General features: G+C 42.8%; 2 protein-coding genes across 2 annotated transcripts; one reads left to right on the forward strand and one right to left on the reverse strand.

Annotated features, from left to right (window-relative positions):
• The first annotated feature begins 1,907 nt into the window (after window positions 1-1,907).
• LOC135990685 (lysosomal acid lipase/cholesteryl ester hydrolase-like) lies at window positions 1,908-11,719 on the forward strand. The gene is made up of 9 exons (XM_065638616.1): window positions 1,908-2,039; window positions 3,317-3,431; window positions 4,489-4,687; window positions 5,298-5,407; window positions 6,710-6,846; window positions 7,388-7,528; window positions 8,557-8,628; window positions 10,445-10,513; window positions 11,486-11,719. The coding sequence occupies exons 1-9, from the start codon at window positions 1,908-1,910 to the stop codon at window positions 11,717-11,719; spliced, it is 1,209 nt and encodes a 402-aa protein (XP_065494688.1).
• A 779-nt stretch (window positions 11,720-12,498) lies between these two features.
• ANKRD22 (ankyrin repeat domain 22) lies at window positions 12,499-21,495 on the reverse strand. Its single transcript, XM_065638416.1, has 6 exons — window positions 21,365-21,495; window positions 17,150-17,341; window positions 15,396-15,503; window positions 14,989-15,066; window positions 14,067-14,165; window positions 12,499-13,524 (listed from the first exon to the last, which is right to left on the reverse strand). The coding sequence occupies exons 1-6, from the start codon at window positions 21,383-21,385 to the stop codon at window positions 13,447-13,449; spliced, it is 576 nt and encodes a 191-aa protein (XP_065494488.1). The 5' UTR covers window positions 21,386-21,495; the 3' UTR covers window positions 12,499-13,446.
• Window positions 21,496-21,538: the final 43 nt, after the last annotated feature.

A 21,538-nucleotide genomic window follows, 5' to 3' on the forward strand; every position in this document is an offset into this window, starting at 1 on the left:
TTGTGCTGAACTTGGCAGATATTTACCAATAACATCAAAAGGTAATTACAAGATGGACAGAATGACGAACTAACATAAACAAGCTGCAGTCATAGAAGTATACCCTCTTCTGAGGAAACAAAGCCTACACAAGTAATGTTCCCAGTAATTACTGTTGAGACAGTCTTACAAGATGCCTTGATGAGCTGAAGTGTTACGTTGCATTACGTGTCCCTTTTGTCTCATGGATTCTATTTTTGAACATTTATGTAACCTGCCTGATCTTTATGGTCTTTATCCACTTGCAGAATGCCTGCTACTTTTATTTTCACAGCCCTCATTCTCTCCTCACACAAGCAGGCACAGCATAGAACACTTAGATGTATAAGGGCTTTTCCAGAATGTCTAAGCACAGTCCTGCGCTTCATGGATTAATCCTTTTTGTACAAGTCTTCAGACTGGAAAGAAAAATCCCATCTTACCTGCTCGTGGCTCTCCTATAGGCAAGGAGCACTGAACATGTCAGCACTTCTCTTGGTCTCCAAACATTTTTAACTAATTCATGTCCTCTAACTTTCTGGGACACAGTACCTGCTCTTCCCTTTTATAGGGAGCATTTGAGTCAAAATTTGCACGTTGAAAAGAAGGTGGGGGAAACTCACAGAGAGTACCATTCCTGCATTCATTAACTGAGTTCTGGAAAATAAAGACTAAAACCTGGTAGCATGTCAACTGTAGGTGGAGCTGGCATAAACTGGTGCTAGATAGAATGTACTCTGCAATTTCTATTCAAAAAAATTAATCTGGTACCATCGGTCAACCCAGGAAAGGGCAAGGCATCACTTCCCCATGATCAAGACAAGATTTGCGATATTGACAGACGTTTCTGAGAGATAAAGGAGACAGGCTCAGGATCTATTTTTTACTGCTTTAAAACCAAATCATTCCATTATTTCTTTGCTGGTGGCAACCAGTGATTTTGAGAGACACAAACTTTGAGCTCTGAAGTAGCAGTAGGAAAAATCCAATTATCTGGGGATGGCAGAGCAGGTTCTTGAAATAATGCAAGGGCCTGGTGAAGAAGCCTGAGGGGATTGTAAATGGAGACCTAAATGACTTAGTTTCACCCTGAAAGGCAAGCCTGACTGGGAACTGACTCATGGGGCTTCTGAGGAGCCACACATGGTCATCTTGTTTGCTTCATATTCTCAGAGGAACTGATTTAAAACAGAATTCGAACCTTGTCTGGGGCACATCACACCGTGATGAATTCACCATCTGGCACTGATCTGGTGCAAGCATGTTCCCCTAAGCCCACTACATCTCCTCCCAGAATCACTGAATCACTCCTGGCCCCTGCAAACCTTCACGAGCCTCACTGGCTGATCCTTCACCCCAGCACACTACTGGCCAGCAACAAGAATGGCATTTGATCCCAAAGAAGGAGAGGGAAGGCAGAATTAAAGCCTACACCAAACCTCCCGCACCTCATTCCTGAGGAGACAGGAAACAAACAATGCTTTCTTCTCCTTTCACCTCTCCTGCTGGCAGAGGAGTGGAGGTAGAGAAAGGCAAACAAGCTCGGTGATGGTCATCTCAGGTATTCAAGCTTCTTTGTTAAGCTTCTGCTAGACTCAAGAGGTAGCCCTGCCTATCAACCACAGCTCCCTTGTCATCTGCAGAGTGCTTAGGCAATTTGGTGTATGTTACCCCAAGTATTTTTCTCACCTGTTTTGCAACCCTCCCTGCTACACAGAGTGAGCTGTGGACAGTCCTTCCTCACAGAGGTACTCATTCTAGCAGCCCCTTGGGGAACAGACCTTGGGCAACCTTCAGGAGACTCCCCACTTGGGTCTTCCTCTGGAATTCCACGCCATTCTCTTCCTAATGCAAACACCCCTGCATGTGCTCTTTCACACAGCCCCAAGATGCGGTGCCTCCTCCTGCTGCTCTGCTCCCAAGCAATTGCCTTTTCAGCAGGATTCACAACACCCTCCACTCTGAATCAAGACAAAAGCCAGTACAGAAAGGCTCGCAACCCCGAATGCTTTATGAATGTTGTAAGTTGGCTCATTTTCTCTCTCCCATTCTTTCTAAATCGTCTCTCCAGGTACCGCTACCGTTGCCCCATCACTAACAGTCCCTGTCAGGAGACTAAAAGTAGGGCCCCTTTCGCATTTCCCATTTTTCTAACCCTCCTTTTCCAAAACTGGTGCATTAGAGTCACTGCTGCAATGAGGGCCAGCTCCAAATGTGTCAGGGACAGATGCGACTCTTGCACATTGCATGAGGTCAGACACATAGTACTGCAATGGAGAGCTCCAGCTGCTGCTTTTGGCTCCAAGGACAGGCAACTCCTTAGAACCTCCTGAGGGGCCATGACATCCAGGCTACTGAATTTTAACTCCACAACAAGACTCAGACTTGGACTGTGGCCAGAGCACAGACCACATGCTCCAGTCCATACCAAACTGAACAACAGAATTTCGCTGCCTCCGTTTAGGGTGAACCCCAACAGATATATGATGAACACAAGCCTGGACCACACCTCATGATCCCCGTTTGCAGTCACCTTTGTCAACACATGTTGGTATTTCAGGCTACAGAAGAAAGAAGGGAGGAGTATGGTCTTGGCCAGAGGAAAAAGAGTCCTCCAGCACTATGACAGGGTGCACCCGCCTAGAAGAAAATTTGATGCTTATATCCAAACAGTCCGAGCTGCCACAGAGAAGAAATTCTTTGCAGTGGAGGCAAAGCCTGGTTTCTAGTCTCAAGGGAAGCAAAATCCTCTCCTTCTCTAACAACCTGTTTCCTCAGTACAGTAGCAAGGGAGGTTGAACCCCTTCTTCAAACAGCAGATTCTCACAACACAAAGGAATCTAAGACTCCTTACTCTGAATCACCAAAGATTTCCTCACAGTACATGCAAAATTAGGTGTAGATGGTCTCATGAGTGACAAGAGCTCCACCTTTGTTTGTTTCACCTGCATGGCTTGCCTAATCACACTTTGGCAAGAAAGGATTCATTATGACCCAAATCCCACATCTTTGAATACTGTCTTATACAGATACTGCCGCATGTTTACTCTCTATCGGCCTTGCAAAATATGGCCAACTAACTCCCAAAAACTTAGTCACTCAGTATAGTCCTGCTTTGTCCCATAACTTTGATGCATATTTTTATAAGACCTGTAATATTCATTCCCAGCCATGGTCCCTGTGGCCAGGGGCCTTGCATTGCCATCACAGAACAGCCTACTTCCACACTGCTCAGCTTGGTTACCCTCCAAAACAGGACAACATGCATGTTGACAAACTCTCCTTTGGCTTCCCACAGAGTGAAATTATCCGATATCACGGATATCCCAGCGAGGAATATCAAGTTACCACAGAGGATGGATACATTCTTGGTGTTTTCAGAATTCCTGCTGGGAGGAACAGCCAAAATACAGGTGTGACACAGTCATAGGACATGAGGAAAGTCGGAGAGCCAACTCTTACATGGGTCCCCCATCTTTACCCTTTGCACATGCAATGATATATTCCACACCTTTCTATCTCAGCAAGAGCACCTAGTCAGGAATGTGGCCTGAGTTCTGAATCTATCTGAAGTCCGTACATTCAGTGTTTCTGTCCTTATTTCAGACTTTTGTCATATCCCAGTTTTTTCCCTCATGTGGACTGGGGTGGTGGTGGGGGAATTGGTAGACTGGGTGTGGGGAGGTCTTGTATTAACACCCTAAGTAACACACATTTCAAGTAGAAGCCTGACAACAAAGCCTCTCAGGTTATGCGTACGAATATTAATTCCCAGCCTTCTGAAGGACAAAGATATTCTTAAGGAAGGTGATAAGAAATCAGGTTATCAATGAAAAGCGAATGCATTTCATCTGTTTCATCACATTTTCTGAGTGAAATAAAAATTTCTACCTAGAATTCAAGATACTGTTACTTTGTTTGTGACTCCTTGTTAGAATTATAGAATAATTTATTTTGAATGGCTCCTCCTAGTTGGATCTCATCCTTTGGAGATCATTTGGGCCAGCCTTACATTCGAATTAAGGTTAACCAAAGTTAGATTAGGGGCCTCTCAGCCCTGTTCAGTTGGTTACTGAATAGACATAAGGGTAGATATGCCTCTTTGGATGAATTATTCTTTGTCTTCCATACACTGTTATGCCTTCAGCAGCTTTCAGTTGTGGGTAGATGGTTTCAATATAGGCACTTGTAAGTTGGCTTTCCAGTGCAAAAGTAGGTGGGAACAGGCCTCCTCATGAAATTCTTTATTTGCCAGTCCTGTCATGAAATGTTTATGAAATGTCATTAAACATTTCCTGCTTGCATGGAACAAATCCTTCAGGTTTCTCACACCAATATCTATGCATAATTCTCTTGGGACCTTCTTGAAGAAGGAGACATCTAAAACTTCTCACGAACTAATATCTGCACCCCAATCTCAAATACACATTAACTACTGCTCCAATGTAAGAATACTCTCATCTTTTCCAGGGCAAAAGCCTGCAGTCTTCCTGCAGCATGCTTTTCTAGGAGATGCTACTCACTGGATTTCTAACTTACCCAACAACAGCTTGGGTTTCCTCCTCGCAGATGCCGGCTATGATGTCTGGATGGGAAACAGCCGAGGGAACACTTGGTCTTTAAAACACAGGATCCTTAATCCCAGCCAGAAAGCATTCTGGCAGTTCAGGTACTCTTTAAGGAAGAATTACTCAAGACAGAAACTCTGAGAGGATTAGATAGATTCAGTGTGATGGTTTTTTACCTAAACCAGCATCAGAACAGGGTCTACACCAACCAAGGAGAGTAAAGAAGATAAAGCACAATGCTACCTGCTACTCAGAGTTGGGAGCATTGGTTGGGGAAGAGATTTCAGACACTGGGAAAGGAAATGGGGTGCTGAGAAAAAGAGAGACAGTATTGTGAGAGGAAAAGCAAGAACCTCAGCTGGAACAGGCTGAGCAGCCTTGTCTAGAAATCTCTGATCTCTCGCAGCTGAATTCAATCAAGAGAGAAAAGTGTTTTGTAACCCATGTTACTGAAAGCACTGATTAAATTCAGTTCCCCAAGGGCTGCCACTGACGGGCGAAACCAGCACCTCCTTTGCAGAAAGCCCAAGGTGCCAGGCAGCACAGCTGTGTTCCTCTACTCCCTTCCTCAACTCAAGCAAGAATGCAGACAAAGCGTGCAGCTTTGTCTTTCTGTGGGTCCTGCTTGGTGCAATGAACAAAAGTGATATTCAGTAACTCACACTGTGACAGCTGAATTATCTGCTAGCTTTTTGTCTTTCTCCCCTGTAGCTTTGATGAAATGGGTAAATACGATATTCCAGCAGAGCTGTACTTCATCATGAATAAAACTGGACAGAAGGATGTCTACTATGTTGGTCACTCTGAAGGCACAACAGCAGGTAATGTAAGGACACTCACCGTTCACAATCATTCATGTTCAGATCTGATCAGTAGGTGGGTCTCCCCATTGATTCAGTTTGTGGAGAGCCAATAAACTTAGAAGTGCCTTCTGAGTAGAGATTTGGAAAATACAAAAACTTTTCTAAACATGGTTTTTGTTACCCTTAATAAGGAAAGAAACTAAATAGCAGATCCAAATGTATTTCAACTTTTAAAATAATTAGAGACATACTAGTGGTCATTTACCAGGTACTTCAGGTACTGCACTGGGTATTTTTCTTAAATTCTCAGCAACGGGAATTTTCATTAAGTTCATCTTTTGTATTAAGACAAACAGTTATTTCCCTTGTGAACAGGAAGGAAAAAGTAAGAAGATCAAACAGCACATATAATACTTAATTTCAAATAACACAAGACAAGGAAAAAGAACCTCAACATTACTAAGTGATGTGACTTAATGGAGATATTACAATTTAAATCATAGTTCCTGAGTGGCTATTACTGGCCACATTACTGTTCAAAACATATTGCCAGAGACTGGAAATTAGGAAAGAAAAAACATTAATAACCTACTTTCTCTTAGTGCCAGCCTTTACCATTGACTCGCTTCGTGGCCTCTGAATGCAAGTTTCTTTTAGCATCAGCTGAAAGTTCCTGATGTTTATGATTTATGTGTAGGATGCATTAATGGACATTGATTAGCAACTGCCAGCTCATTAATGTAAACAAAAAGAGAAGAAAATGGGGGAAAATCGTATATTGTCACAGCTCCAGACCTTTTCTTTCTTTTCCCTTCATAAGAGTATTAAAAAACCCTCATGGCAAAACAAACTAACCATCTAGGTTTTCTACAACTGCCTTTGATGCAAACAATCCATTGAAAACATTCAAAGCTCTCAGTATTCAGCTAATTATTCTACAGTTTCATGGAAGCATAAGCAGATATAGACCTTTACAGACTATAATCTGAAGACCTTATTTTTATGAGAGTTTTTTGACCTTTAGAAGGAACAGATTTTATAATGAAAACCTCATTTGCATGTTGCCTACAAAACCTTTTCTGATAAAGGCAATGTCAAGACATGCTCTAAACCTCAGAATGAACTTTGTCTCTCAAATAAAATTCATTTCAGGCCGTAGGTTTAACACTTGCCTTAGGTAAAACATGCAACACAGACAAACATGGACAATAGACAACAGGCTGCAAATCCAGTCTCACTTCTTCTTTGCTACCTACTGCTCATTTAATTGTCTGTAGAAGATGTCTTCACTAACTCAGGCTGTCTCTTCTGTCTTCACAGGCTTCATAGCATTATCTACATACCCTGAGCTGGCTAAAAGGGTGAAAATGTTCTGTGCTCTGGGCCCAGTAACCACATGCTCATATGCTACAAGCCCTCTGGTTAAGATAGCAAAAGCTCCTGAACCACTGCTCAGGGTATGTCATTTTTCCTTCTAAGAGGCCCAATGCCTGACTTACCTTCACAGGGTTCACTCAATCTGAGATGAAGTGTTCCCAAAGAGGAAGATGAAGTGTTCCCAAAACTCTGTGCGGAAAATATCAGAGTTCTACAGCTTATAGCAGCAGATCCCAGTAAAGTAACAGACTTGTGAAACTCTGTCTCATCATAGGACTCTTGCTATTAACTAATATTTTACTGGCCTCATGCATGAGGAACTAAACCAGAGCTGCAATAATAGCCATGAAAATCTCTGGGACTTCAGAAATGAGTGAGCACTGAGGTCACTACTCTAGAAATGGAAGGATGGCTTCCTCCAGAATTGATGCAGTAATATGAAGAAGGAAGGATTTATGATGCACTATGGGGAAGAATGTGTTTTAAGGGGTACTGGGAGGGCAAACTGTTCCAGCAATCTTTGAATACTGAGTTAGGAGGCTAGGCTATTAGCAACAGTTTCCTGCATAAAATGCACCTGTAACAAGAAAAAAAAAATGTTGCACTTTTCCCTTCCCTCAGTTTTTATTTGGCCACAAAGGAGCCTTTCACCAAATCGAATCCTTGAAAGGACCTGTGACACAGTTATGTGCAAACCTGGATAAGTTTTGTGGACACGTACTCTGTTACATAGCTGGAGGCAACATAAAAAATCTGAACACGGTAAGCATATGCAAGAACACCTACTCAAGGTAAAAATAAGGTGATTTTGGAAGTTATGTTTATGAACTCTATCCTTATATAGTAACTGTCATGCATGTAAATGCACGTAAACCACAACATAGTTCTCAGCAGACTGAAGGAATATCAGGACATTATGTGGTGCATACAGTGCCAAACAGGACTAGAGTTAATGATGGATGGGATCAACAACAGGACACATTCCAGGTCCAGAACCGAATATGTTCCAGAGCTGTACTGTACATGTCAATAAATGAGCCCTTTTTTGGAGCTAAGCCAACCACATTTTGGTAGTACACAGATGCTCTTTAAAAAGAGCCAATGGCTGATGGAGTCAGACTCTTTCTTGGTAATACAGTTCCCAGTTTCCTTCCTTAGCATGTGGACACCAGTGTCCTCTGAACACTGGAATAGTTAAAAGACAGCAAAAAGCTCCATTGCAGCTCTTCTGAATTGCAGAGCTAAACCATTAAGAATCTTTCCAGACTTTTGTTAAGTCACTAATGTGGTTCTCATGACAAGATAACAGGTCTGAGGATGGATCCAAGGAGATGGAATTGGAACATCTCCTTAACAGAACTATAAAAATGCGAACAGAAGAAAAAACAATCTGCTTCGTAGGCTGGCTTCTTTAGCACTAGGAGTAAAGAGAAGAGAAAAACAAATCTTCAAAAGACTTATGTATGCATCTGTGTTTGGTGTGAGGTGAGGTGAGGAATCTACTCTGAAACAACTGAAAGTTTTTTTCCATACTGTTGCTGAACTGCAGGATCCTGCAGTAGTACTGTCTTCATGGAACAGACTCATTTTCATTAAGAAAGCATTCAGATGCATACTATTAACCAGCTATATTCCTAAGTCTGCTTCTCAGTTCTCTATCTGATACTTGAAGACTATCCTATTAAAATGGGCTTTTAACACAGCAGCAGTATGTTGCTCATGTCCTTCACAGCTTTATTCTGTCACAACACCACATCACTACCTTTCTAACACTTCTGCTTTCTCTCCAGAGTCGAATGGATGTATACGTAGGACATTCCCCTGCTGGAACATCAGTACAGAACATTATTCATTGGCATCAGGTATAACTGTGCACTGATGTATAAACAGACTCTTACTACTGCTTTTGTATGCAGCCAACGGCCCCCAGGAAAGTCCACAGGCAACAGATCTGGGAAACTGCCCATCACATCTTCTCACATGCTGCCCTGAGCACCTGCCACAGAGGGAGCACTGCTTCCCATGACTCACCAGACTTTGCCTGAATTACCCCTTTGGCATCAGGCACTGAGATTTCCCCTGGGCGCATCAGGCTGCTCTGCATGCTGGGCTCCAATGGCTTCCAGGCGTCAGCTTTAGTTATGTACATCTTTGCCTTGAGAGCTGCGGAAGGGAACGTGAGCATGGTCCAGGCACTTGGCAGGCAGTAGGAGGATAGTGGAAACTTGAGCGGGCAGGGATGAGCCAGACAAAGAAATAATGCAGGTTAAAGCTTTTCTCCCAGAGGGCTAATTGCAGCCTGGATCACCTCCCAAAGCCAGTTAACCACACAAACTTTTCTGCTGGCACAACAGCAACGTGGGGAACTACCTTGTACTACTCTAGTACATGACAAACAACATCGCTCCACAGGGTTGTTCCCAATAGCCAGATTTTTACAAAACCCTTTTAGTCACTCATGCCACTGTCCAGATCCTGGATTCCAGTTCTCTAAAGATGAGTTTCTGCTTGCGCACTGGCAAAGCTGAGCTTGTTTTATATATGGTCTGATCAGAACAGGTCAAGAAAGCACCAGCCAAGAAATATCACTGCATGTGTCCAGGTGCACCTGCTGAGCCAGGAGATATCTACATACATCCCATAGGCAGAACCCCCATTTCTGCAAACACTTAATATGGTTTAGAATATAGATGTTGTCCTGAGGACACTCCTGACAATAATTCCCACCAGTCAGTCCCACAGAATACACCAGACAGAGCCAGGAAATAGGAACAAACCATTGACAGCCAGTGGCTTTACAGTGTATTTGACCAGCCTCTAACAAAGTCAAGTGGCTACAAAGCAAATGCAGATACAGCAGGATAGAAGAAAATAGCAAAGGCAATAGAGCAACCAGATTTCTAGCACATTCCCAGCTACTCGAAGCCTTGAAATCAACCTTTTCTAAACTGACACTGACTTCACCTCTATTGCATACAAAGACTCACAGTGAAATTACTTGTCAGGTTTGTGCAAAAAATAAAACAAAGTAAAACAACAACAAAATATGCAAACAAAAAAAACCAACCAAACAAAAACCACCAAAGAGTTGTGTACTTAACTCATCACTCATCAGTCCTGCAGAGCATGTATGATGTCTTTTAGACAACACACACTCAAGAAGGCTAATGTCTTGTATCTAATGTTACACCTCCAAATTGCTGTCAGAGCACAACTCATGTATAGCCAAACTCATGTAAGTACAGAGCCTCTGGAAATGTTGCCGCTACTATAAATGGACCAGACAAACTGAGACACAAAAGACAAGATGTGCAGGGAGAGATCTTATATTGCACTAGTCTAGTAACAGCTCTGACACATTCTAAACATTCACGTCCTCTCTCCATGTGACAACTGAACCAAACTCTGCATCACAAACAGGGACCCCAACTTTAGTTAACTAAGGTAGTCAAGTAAAATTTTAATAACAAAACAGGCCAAGGGTGGTGGCTGAGGATCAGGAGAGAAAGTTAGGAGGAAATGTAATGAAGCCGCTCACTCTACCTGCAGCCAGAGGAAGGGGTGGGAGTAACTCACAGCCCACTGCCTGAGCCTTGGCTTCAATCACAGGCAGGAAAATGCCTCAGGACTCTGCCTCTTGGTCTCTCACCACTTACATTTTATCTGTTCTTTTAACAGATAATATATGGAGACAGATTTCAAGCTTATGACTATGGCTGTAAGGAAAACACGAAGAAATACAACCAGGTAAAGCAGTATGGTTTTCCTGTCATCCTTGAGTCCTGGCAAAACTAAGAAAAATTCAGAATTGAGCACCTCAAGTGCTACAGAAAGAGGGAGAGAGTAGTCTGCGGTAATGTTTCACCCAAATATAATACTCAGAAGTGTAAAAGTCCATTCACAAACAAGGCGTAGACAGTTTCTCACAAACAGCTAACAAGTTCGTTTTGCCACCCCTGCTGATGCAGGGCTGTGTCCCATGACATGCCAATTTACCCGCCATTCCCAAAAAACTAAGAGCCACGTCCAAGTCCTAGTACTGGATGATTATAAAGCCCTTTACTTTCCCCAAAATCCTCAAGGTTTGTCTTTCAGTTAAGGGAGGAAATGGATCTCACAGCTATGGTCACCTGTTTAATTGGCTGACAATCATTTCACTTTTAAGCAACACATTTGACTTATAGTGACCTGTGCTGTACCAGGACAAGCTGCTTTTCACAGATGGAAAGACTCCAGAATATAATCAGTTGTTTCTACCCATGCACATTGTCTCAGAAATTTTCTGGAGTGAAATCATAACTGACCAAAGTATTTCCTTGCCACTTAAGTACGAAGCATAACAGCTAAGACCAACAGCTGAACTCTGTACCCCAACAAAATTTATAAATACACACATGAATAAGATCCACAGTCCTTACCTGATAAACACAGACACTGCTTTTTCCATATCCCCACCTCTGAAGGGCACAAGCAGATGTCAAACTGCAGGACAACTCTTAGCCACGTATTATAGAAAGACACAGGATTAGGATGGATCATTTCCTTTCATGGTCAAGGGGGAATGGAGTTAGGGAAATGGACACTAGGTGGTGGCCTTCATCATTACTGTTTTATCATAGTGAGTGCAGAAGGGAAAGAGAGGTGCTCTCACAGAATCCTTTCTCTGAACACAACTTCTGACACAGCAGCATTCACTCAGGTCTCCTCCCTTTCTTGCAGTCTTCTCCTCCTGCGTACAAGATAGAGAAGATTAGCACACCAATTGCCGTTTGGAGCGGTGGACAAGACACATTTGCAGACCCAAAAGACATGGCAAAACTACTTCCTCGGATTACTAATCTCGTTTACCATGAACATTTTCCTACTTGGGGACATCTTGATTTCATCTGGGGCCTTGATGCAACTGAGAGAATGTATTGGAAAATCATTGAACTAATAAGAAAATACTTTTGAAACCATATGCAGAGTGTTAATTCATTCAATAAAAACCTTCAAAATTGCAATTTGGCAATAAGGGTGATACCTGGGGAAGAGGTAAACACACAGACGCACTTAACGGATACCAGTAGAGGTATTTATCTACACATTTTGGTTTCTTGCTTTCCTCAAAGTCAGAGGTTTTCCATGGAGTTACTGTGACTGCTGTCTTCCTTAGGAGGTTGAGGTGTATAGGAATGAACATTTAAAACATGAATATATTTGTGCACACGCTGCAAGGATCAATTGATTTGGACAGATTTTACTTCTGCAAGACTCATTTTTCTAAGCCTAATCTTTGTTGTTATCATGTATATTTTACATACTTACCTACAAGCTGACCTGGTAGGTAAGGGTGTGGTTCCCCAGGTCACACCCCCGAAGCGTTCATTTTATATACGCAGACAGGGCAGCTTTGCCTCCCAGGCTGTTTCTGGGTGGGACATAGAGCTCCTCTTGCCCAAGTAAGACCCTTCGTAATTGGAGTCACCAGCCAGCAGAAAAATTACACTGAAAAACTTATCTATGTTCTGCAACACAGGAAAAATACACTAGCTTGTCCATGCACCCAGTCTAGCAGCCATTAGCAGTGCTGACCATGGCATCTGTCTTCAGAACTTATGTCAGCTTACAGGAAATGGCCAAAATTGTCAACAAAAATAAAGATCCATTAGACCAAGAAAGCAAGATACAGCAACATTCGAAAGGAGATTCCCCTTTATTGCTGAATTATTAAATCACAAAGCGCCAGGCCACTTTAATATGTTGCTTACCACTGCAGGCTTTTTTCTGCCTTCACCTATACAAGAGAAGACTCATGAATTTACTATCGTTTTGGTCTATGCATCCCTTGTTGCATACACCACGCTGAAAAGCTTGCTATGCTGTCCAGTCCCATGGGAAGAATACATCTGGTTCTCGTCCCCAGCATTACATTTATTGATTTTTGTTTCCTTTAGGACACTGTTTATATTGGAAAGGTAGTCAAAAAACTTGTTTCTCTACTGTGCCAAACATATTTTCATTGTTATTCGTTAATGCATTAAAGTCACCTGGGAATCGGCTTTCTTTGTGCCTTTGTGGTCCCCAGCAACTTGTTGAATCTCTTTCTTACATGACAAAAAAGAGAAGATAATTCTTCCCTCGTAGAAACATAGTGAAAATTAAAGTGTGTGAAACTTGTACCAGGTATGGGAGGAGGAAGTGCTAAGCTGAAACATCTATTTTCCCAGTCACTGCCATCATAGCAAAATAAATACTATGAGGAAGGTTACCAGGCTTTGTATAAACTGCTGTGGCATATTGTGCAGCTGTCAAGCATATCCCTTTGGAACAAGTAACACACAATCTAAAGGATGTTTTATTTTTGCATTGGCTGCAAATATTATAGCAAGCTAACAAAATCCACACACTGCACAAGGCAAGTAATAAAAGTGGGGAAGCAAATGGAAAAGGCAATATTTTGAACACTGTTGTAATCATTCATGGCTTAGTAACATCAAATTAACTCCTTTCAGCCCAAGTGGCCTTGGGAGTACTGACAAGTCTCACACAAAATAGTCAAAGTCTGCAGCAAGGAATGGGCAGATCTGAACCAAGTCTTCATGAAGTAACAGCCCTCAACTCCCTGCAGGACTCCTGCTCCTGTGCAAGATGAATTGCCAGATGAGGTACTTTTCCACATGTTCAAGAGTCCTTAATGACTATGAATTTCTCCTTAGCATGCTTTCAATGTTGTGGAACTGCAATCTTCTCGCTATATCTAAAGGAGTCTCCCCATCCTGAAAGAAACAGAAGAAATACATTGGAACGTGATAGATGTGAGTCAGGTACAAAGAGCTTTCCCAAATTTCCCACCCAAATGCAGTGGTCTCCTGCTTAAGTTTCACTGTCATGTCCTTGCTCTGAAGCAAAGGTTTCAGAACATGCTGGGTCCACTTCTACTCTCCCTGAATTCAGGGGCAGAGTCCTTCCCTTCCCTCCCCTCCAGTAATGAAACCTGTTCCACTCTTTCCTGGGACAAATGTCCAAAGGCAGAGCAGAGCTAAGCTAAGAGCTGGTTTCAAGAGAAACATGGGCAACACATTGCTCACCTCAACTCAGTAATGCAGATACTCCCAGGTCAACATTTATTTGGACAATATTTGAGCTTTTTTGATGACAGAAGGAGCTTAACTTAGTCGCCCTCAAAAGAATGGTGTCCAGTGGCACAAAAAGTTGCTAATATCAAAAAGGGCAATGGAGAAAACGTTCCTTTATACCCCATAGCTAATGAATCTGCTGCCAGGAAGCAGTTATACAGTTGTCCAGTTCACCTTCTTACCTGATTCTTTACAGAAGTGTCGGCATGAGCTTCAAGCAGCAGAGGAATGACTTCCTGATTTCTCATTTCACAAGCATAGTGAAGGGCTGTGCAACCAGACTGAAGGGAAACAGAAGCAGGTGAATTTTGGTTCTATTACTTCTTTAACAGACCTTAGGCAAGTATGACTACCTGTAACCTTATCAGTTTCCTCCTAACAGCTGGATGCCCAAGACACATAACATTTCCTGTCACAAAATACTACACGTTTAAACAAATACATTCTTATAAAAGCAAAAAGAACAACAAAATCATTCATTCCTCAGGATGCAGCTGCTAAAACAGGTCTGATACCTTCAGCAGGAGGCCAATAGTTCTTTACCGATTTCAGAGGAATCCTTGATCTTGATCTCAACAACTATGTCTTAAGCAATATGTTTGCTCACACTTCAGTGGTTTGGAATTTGGTTACTGCTAAAATTGGGGGTTGTCCTTTTCTGCCTTAGAGTAGAGGAGTTCTTTACCACACCCAAGTAGGCTAGTGGACACAGAATGCTACATATGGTAGAGCAGCACACTCTGAAGATCAAGAGAAGATACAGGGTCTAGCACCGTGGAATGACCTTTGCCCACAAATCTGCTCCACTCCGAGAACTCGCAAATGGTAATAACCTCGGAAGCTTATATCACTAGAATCTCTATAAGTACAGGTATGTAATTCATAAGTGACTCAACCCAGCTTTCCTGCATTTTCTTAATTGTCAGAAAGGGAGAATTAAATAATTGTCAAGGGTAAACACTGAATCCTCCTGGTACATCACAGTCAGTTCAGTCCCTGATCCTACTCTGAAAGCAGGTCTATGTCGCTAGAAGATTCTGAATTGTGGTTTTAGTATTGTTGCATGCATACGAGCCACATTTGTATTTGTATAAACCCACTTACAGAGTCTGTAGCATTAACATCAGCTCCAGCTCTAAGCAACATCTTGATCAGGTTTTCATTCTGTTTAGTCTTTGAGATCTGTTTCATGCAAGGGAAAGAGTAACACAGTAAGACAATTTATCTGTGTATAGTACTAAGTGGTTTTGGCTAAATGCTGCAGTTTTTTCCAAAAAGAAGAGCGTCTGGCTTCTGCAAATGCCGGGCTGATGCAGTGATATAATTCTGTTCCTTCACCAGCTACAGGCACAGCAAAATCTCTGCTTCTTCTGATGCTCTCTATCAGTCCTTGCTTTTAAAAAAAGAAGCACATATTCTATACAGGTTCCTGGCCCAAAATATTTCCATGAGGAAGGTGATAAGGGGAAAGGAAAAGGTACAGGATCTTTCCTGCTTTCATCCAGACTCACCATGAGAAGATAACCAATAAGCATAACTGGCATGAGGATTATGATGAGCACATAGTCAAGGAAGCTAAACCGTTTTCTCACAGCATAATGAAGACAAGTGCGGTCCTTCTACACAGAAAATAACTCTGATTAGTACCAGATTCACTGATCTGATTATATTTGTTTAATATTGACAATAGTGAACTATTTTATATTTCAAAAGCTTTCTTTTAGGTAACCTCCTAGAAATATTTCCCATTTTTTTTTAAACAGAAACAAACATATGCATTTTGCTTCCTTCAAGTAGAAGCACATTTAACACATGGAAACTGGGCTACACATGCAAGAAGGATGTGGGATCCAAAGGATTCCACATGTATGCCTGCAAACTTGGACATGGCTGCAGAGAGAGGGTAGAGCGGACGTCTCGTGTGGCTACCACCACTGCTCAGCAAGTCAAATCAGCAGGAAGAATCCCCAAAGCTCCTCTTCTTGTAGAGGACATTGTTACTGAAGAAAAGACATGGGAGAGTTTATGGCACCTCCTTTGGCACACTTAAGAAACACAGGCAAGTAGCAATATCCCCAGCAGATCCCTAGCACAAACACAGCTTAAAAAAATCATTGAATACTGAGCAAACCAAAGCAACTAAAGGGCAGAACTCTAACCTTCTGTGTTAAGAACACTTGTGTTAAACCCCCTACACGTTGTCAAACTGGAGCTTGACAAACTACGTTACAGTGTTGTGCTGGGGCCCAAAATAAGCAGAGAAGCCTTTTCGTGCCATCCTCTGCTCCCCATTCTCAGTCCTGAGCACCAGAGTCAAGCTCTGCACCCAAGGGCCTGATTCCATCTGTGAAGGTGAGGCAGACAGGCACTTCAGAAAGCCAGGCACAGCTAGCAAAGGGCTGCCAATGCAGTTAAAATGATCTTTCTTCAAAATACTGAACCCTTTCTAAGGGACTTTGAGGTAAGACAGAGAAGCCCATGCAATAAGAAGAACAGATGGGACAGAATATGCCACTGACCTCACAAATATTTGCTGTCCTCCTATGAAATAAACAAATGCACTGGAAACCAGAGACATGAGATAGCCCACAAATAGCACTGGCTAAATATTGCCTTGGAGTACGAGGTGATACAAGAGAATTGACAGCCTTGTGGGTTTTTTTCCTGGCTCTTTACCACCTTCAACATCATAAGAATAAATGCCTAATTAAGCCAGAACACACAGCTTTCATCTACTTTTGACTTGTAAGCTACAAGGAAATCTACCACAAAAAAAAAACGTTTACTGCTACTGGTCTGTAACATGACAAAAGCAGGTCTGCAGGGGAAATAAGCAAGGTTTTTGTAGGGTCAGTCTCTCGTCAGGGATGCACCTGTGAGAGATGGACAGGCTCTCCTTCAGACCTTTCTTCTAACCAGGGTGAAGAAAAAGACAGAGGAAAAGCAAGCCTACAGAAGAGACAGATACAAGCTGAAGGGCAAGACAAATGCAGAATGCTGCATGGGCAAGCAACCACAACCCACAGGGGACCAGGCATGGTGTGCAGTGTTACCTAGATGGGGAATGTGACACAGATAGAAATTCTGACTGGCAATGTTTATTATCTTGTGTGTATTGTCAAGTTAGGAAAATAAATGAGGAGACAAACAGAAACCTATAGGCTTATTGAATTGTAATTTGAGGGTTATACACATGCCTCAGGTGGGAAAAAAACCTCAGGTTTGGCTGCGCTTGCCAGTGTCCCCACACATACACTCCACTTACCTTGTTTCTGAGGTTGACGTTGGCATTTCTTTTTAGAAGATAGCTAACGATCCGGTTGTTTCCCTTTTTACACGCACAAATTAAGGGTGTGTCTCCACCGCGGCTCTCCTGGATGTTCAGATAGTTGCTGTTGCGCTCCAAAAGGAGCTGAACTTCACTGAAATCGTTATTATAAGCTGCCTGACAAATGGGCTGAAAAGAGAAGGTAATATTCATCAGCACCCGCTTCACTAAAACATCCACACTTCCCGTTCTGACCTATTACTTGCACATCCCTAAGACACTGCCAAGCACTTCTGGCAGAGGTTGCAGTTCTAGGCGACGTCCAGCAGATGGTGGTAAGAGACACTCCTGCTGCTGCCACCCAGCACCTCTCAGCCCTCAGTCTGAGCACTCACAGCCCTTGCACGGTGGAATGAACTTGCTGTTCATTTGGGGCGAAGAAATAAATCCAGTTCATTTGCAGCCATTTAAGAAACGGCTTCCAATCTCATAGCAGCTGGTCACTGTATTAAGCAGCAAGCACTGACAAACCCACATATCTTTAAGTTTACAAAAGGCTTTCCTTTTGGATGAGCACTGCTGAACAAGTGGTACCACTTCTGACTCGCTAGTTCCCAGAACAGAACCGCACTTTAGGTGAAAGTTGAAAAACCATACTCTAAGCAATGTTTATTTTCTAGGCTTGAAGTTAAACTTCCTAGCTAAAAAACATGTGCATGCGTGCCCACAGCTTTGATCCCGCTTGGCTTATGAGAACTGCTTGTTGTTCAAGTCGTTGCTCTGTTTCTACACACCCTTGACCTGACCTGCAATTCCTTCCCTCTCCAGCAGCAAGAACTTAGACTAAGGAGAGGCTGAAAATCACAGGAGTGCTACGGGTTTCTAATATCCTACTGCACACAGACAATAACTATGTGAAATGTGACAGACTGGCAGCATTTTAAGTTCTCCAGTTGAAAAGAGAATAAGTTTCTTTCTTTTATTCTGTCTTCAATACTGAGCTTTTCGTTCACCGTTAGTTGAACTGGCACAAATACTGAGCCCGGGGCAACACCACTTGTGACTGGCTGCCAAATGAATTTTACTCCATTCACCACAACTCTTTGGGACCAGCCATCCAGCCAGTTCTTTACCCAGTGAAGAGTCCACCTGTGCAGACCATGAGCTGCCAGCTTCTCCAAGAGAATGTTGTAGGAAACAGTGTCAGAATTTACTAAAGTCTAGGTACACAACATCCACAGCCTTTCCCTACTACACTAAGCGGGTCACCTTGTCATAGAAGGAGATCAGGTTGATCAAGCAGGACCAACCTTTCATAAATCCATGCTGACAGAGCCTGATCATTTTTTTTTCTTGCATGTGCCACATGGTGGCACTCAAGATGATCTGCTCCCTGACCTTCCCTGGCACTGAGGTCAGACTGACAGGCCTGCAATTTTCCAGATCCTCCTTACGACCCTTCTTGTAGATGGGTGTCACACTTCCCAACTTCCAGTCAGCTGGGACCTCCCTGGTTAGCCAGGATAGCTGATAAATAATTAAAAGTGGCTTAGTGATCACCTCTGCCAGCTCCCTCAATACTCTTAGTGGATCCCATCTGGCCCCACAGACTTATGTGGTGTAGTAGGTCGCTAACCATATCCCCTTGGATTATTTGGGCTTCATTCTGCTTCCCATCCCTGTCTTCCAGCTCAGGGTGTGTGTACCTGAAGCACAATTGTTCTGACTATTAAAGACTGAGGCAAAGAAGGCAGCTAGTACCTCAGCCTTTCCTTCATCCTCTGTCACTATATTTCCCCCCTGCATCCACCAGGGGGTGGAGATTCTCCCTAGCCCTCCTTTTGTTGCTGATGTATTTATAAAAGTATTTTTGTTCCTTTTTACAGCAATAGTCAGGCTAGCTCTAGTTGAGCTTTGGCCCTTCTAATTTTCTCCCTGCATAACTTCACAGCATCCTTGTAGTCCTCCTGAGTATCCTGCCCCTTCTTCCAAAGGTTATAAATTCTCCTTTTATTTCCAGGTTCCAGAATAAACTTTCTATTCAGCCAGGATGGTATTCTTCCCCACTGGCTCATCTTTTGGCACACAGGGACAGCCTGCTCCTGCACCTCTAAGATTTCCTTCTTGAAGAGTAACCAGCATTCCTGGACTCCTTTGCCCTTCAGGGCTGTCTCCCAAGGGACTCTGCCAACCAGTCTCCTAAACAGATCAAAGTCTGCTCTTCGGAGTCCAAAGTAGCATTTTTCCAGAATTATAGAGTCAGGACAATGTTATGTGCAAGCAGTAGATTCCATCCAAAATCCAAGAAAAGATATTTCCTTTATGTCTACAGAAAAGCCTGCAGGCTAAAAGTCTGGAAACCCTCACTCAGTTTTCTACAGTCAGAAGACTGCCTCAGCAACGATGTAGCTTAACAGCCAGTTTCTGATCCATGTTATAGTTATTACGTTATTGTTATCCACCTATCATACACAAGAGGGAAATAAACCTATGATATACATACTCAGAATAACCAGGCTTCACAGGCAAGACAGAAGCAGTATCAGGAGAATCCAAAGTCCACATTTCAGGCTTAGGCTGAGCCATGGAGAGGAGCAGGACTACGACTGCAAAAGACTCACAGCAGCGTAGGACAGCCAGGAGAACCCCTGCAGCTTCCCTCGTTCGAGATGTGCTGGCATCTGGAGCACAGACGTAAAGTCTATGGCATCTCCTTTAGGCACACGTGAGAAACAAAATCCAGTGCTCTCACAAGAAAAAGCCCTGAAGTGAACTGGCCCCCATCAGTGGGAGCTGAGCTCATGACTTCTGGGGGTGCTGGCAGTCTGAGAGACAGAGTGGCCACACTCACCTACACCACATTATTTATGAACCGCAGGGTCTTGACTGCCCCAGAGAACTCAGAACAGACTTAGACCACCTCCACAAAGTAGCAGGGTAGACCTGGCACAGGAACATCAAATACAAGCTCTAGGTCTGAAAGGAATGGAAGCAGGATCAAGAACTCCAGCTTAGGTGAAGAGGAAGCAAGCGCCTATTTGACCTGTCTGGCAGCAAAGCCCTTTACTTCTGCTCTCACTCACACTTCTGCAGCACCACCTAACATTCAGACAAGATGCACACGATGAACCAGACAATTCTGCACAAAACATATGAAGGAACGTACAGAAAACAAAGAATCACAACACCAAACTCCTTCTACTCTCACCAGTGGTGCCTTTTCCCTGCTGCAGCATCAGGGCTAACCATGAACAAGAGCACATGGCTCTGCCTGAGTGAAGAAGTCAAAGGGCAAAAAACAGGGACTGGAAATTGGAGTCTGAAGATTACAGAACCACAGATGGCTGGGGTTAGAAGGGACCTCTGGAGAATATCTAGTCCAACTGACCCACTAAAGCAGCTTCACCTAAATGATATATGCCAATGACTGAGTGACACTCACCCAAGTCAGGTGTTCAAATGAGAATTGAATATGCAATTATAAAGTAAAACCTTTGTAGATAGATTACTGTATCTCTGCAGTACTTCTACAAGACTTACAGAAGAGTATTTCAACATTCAGGATCTGACGCTTCAGGAAACATAAAGTAATCATAGGACAGGCAAGGGGTTTAATGGCTGAGATTGCTCAGTACAAGATCACCAGACAGGAGGTGCAAGAAAAGTAAAAAAACTTTCGCTGTCAGAAAGAAAGACAAAACATGGAAGATAAGGACAGCATTTGAACATTCTCTAAGCACCACTTTAACTAAGCTAGGGTATGCTAAATGGACCATGGTCTGAGAACAAACTCATAAAGGTAAGAGCTAAAAAAAAAAATCACATTCCTAACACAATCGTGGGGTAGAGGGGAATGTTTCCTTAGGTGTTAGCTCAATTATCTATATTGAACATGAGCCAAGGATTTGTTTGCAGTTAGCAAACTTGTTTGTTGTTTGTGCCGTGCTCAGAATCATTCTGATCTCAACACAGAACAACAAATATCTTGAACACATAGTTGCACAATAATTCCACTGCTTATTGCATTTTCTTTGCTCCCTCAAACAGTACTTCTGTCAGTTTGTAATACCCAAAATACAGCATTTCCAGAGGAAAAGAACTTCCAGATCTGTAAAAGCCTGCATGTGGGAGGGTGCAAAGGGAATAAACCAAACCCAGTGGATATCCATATCTTCAACAGCTTCAGTTACTGCACGGAAAATGCTCACGTACCTCTGAATAGAGTATCCCCATGCCTGTTCTTCACTGCTTGCTTTCGTTCTTGTTCACCAGCCCAACAAGTTAACCTCACTTGGAATGCTCTTGAGCTTGTTCGAATCTGGTTAATATTTAACATCAAAATATCACTCTTCCTTAAGCTACATTTCCCTTAAGTGCTTTCTACTT

This window comes from Caloenas nicobarica, chromosome 7, assembly GCF_036013445.1.
Source record: "Caloenas nicobarica isolate bCalNic1 chromosome 7, bCalNic1.hap1, whole genome shotgun sequence".
Taxonomy (NCBI): Eukaryota; Metazoa; Chordata; class Aves; order Columbiformes; family Columbidae; genus Caloenas; species Caloenas nicobarica.

What these genes read in the sequence shown, in the direction of transcription:
- LOC135990685 (XM_065638616.1), top strand. Translation starts at nt 1,908, where the DNA reads ATGCGGTGCCTCCTCCTGCTGCTCTGCTCCCAAGCAATTGCCTTTTCA. An exon ending in CCGAATGCTTTATGAATGTT is followed by an intron (nt 2,040 to 3,316) that starts GTAAGTTGGCTC and finishes GGCTTCCCACAG; the next exon opens with AGTGAAATTATCCGATATCA. An exon ending in GAGGAACAGCCAAAATACAG is followed by an intron (nt 3,432 to 4,488) that starts GTGTGACACAGT and finishes CATCTTTTCCAG; the next exon opens with GGCAAAAGCCTGCAGTCTTC.
- ANKRD22 (XM_065638416.1), bottom strand. Translation starts at nt 21,385, where the DNA reads ATGGGGATACTCTATTCAGAG. An exon ending in TTATTGGTTATCTTCTCATG is followed by an intron (nt 15,067 to 15,395) that starts GTGAGTCTGGAT and finishes TGCATGAAACAG; the next exon opens with ATCTCAAAGACTAAACAGAA. An exon ending in ACACTTCTGTAAAGAATCAG is followed by an intron (nt 13,525 to 14,066) that starts GTAAGAAGGTGA and finishes TGTTTCTTTCAG; the next exon opens with GATGGGGAGACTCCTTTAGA.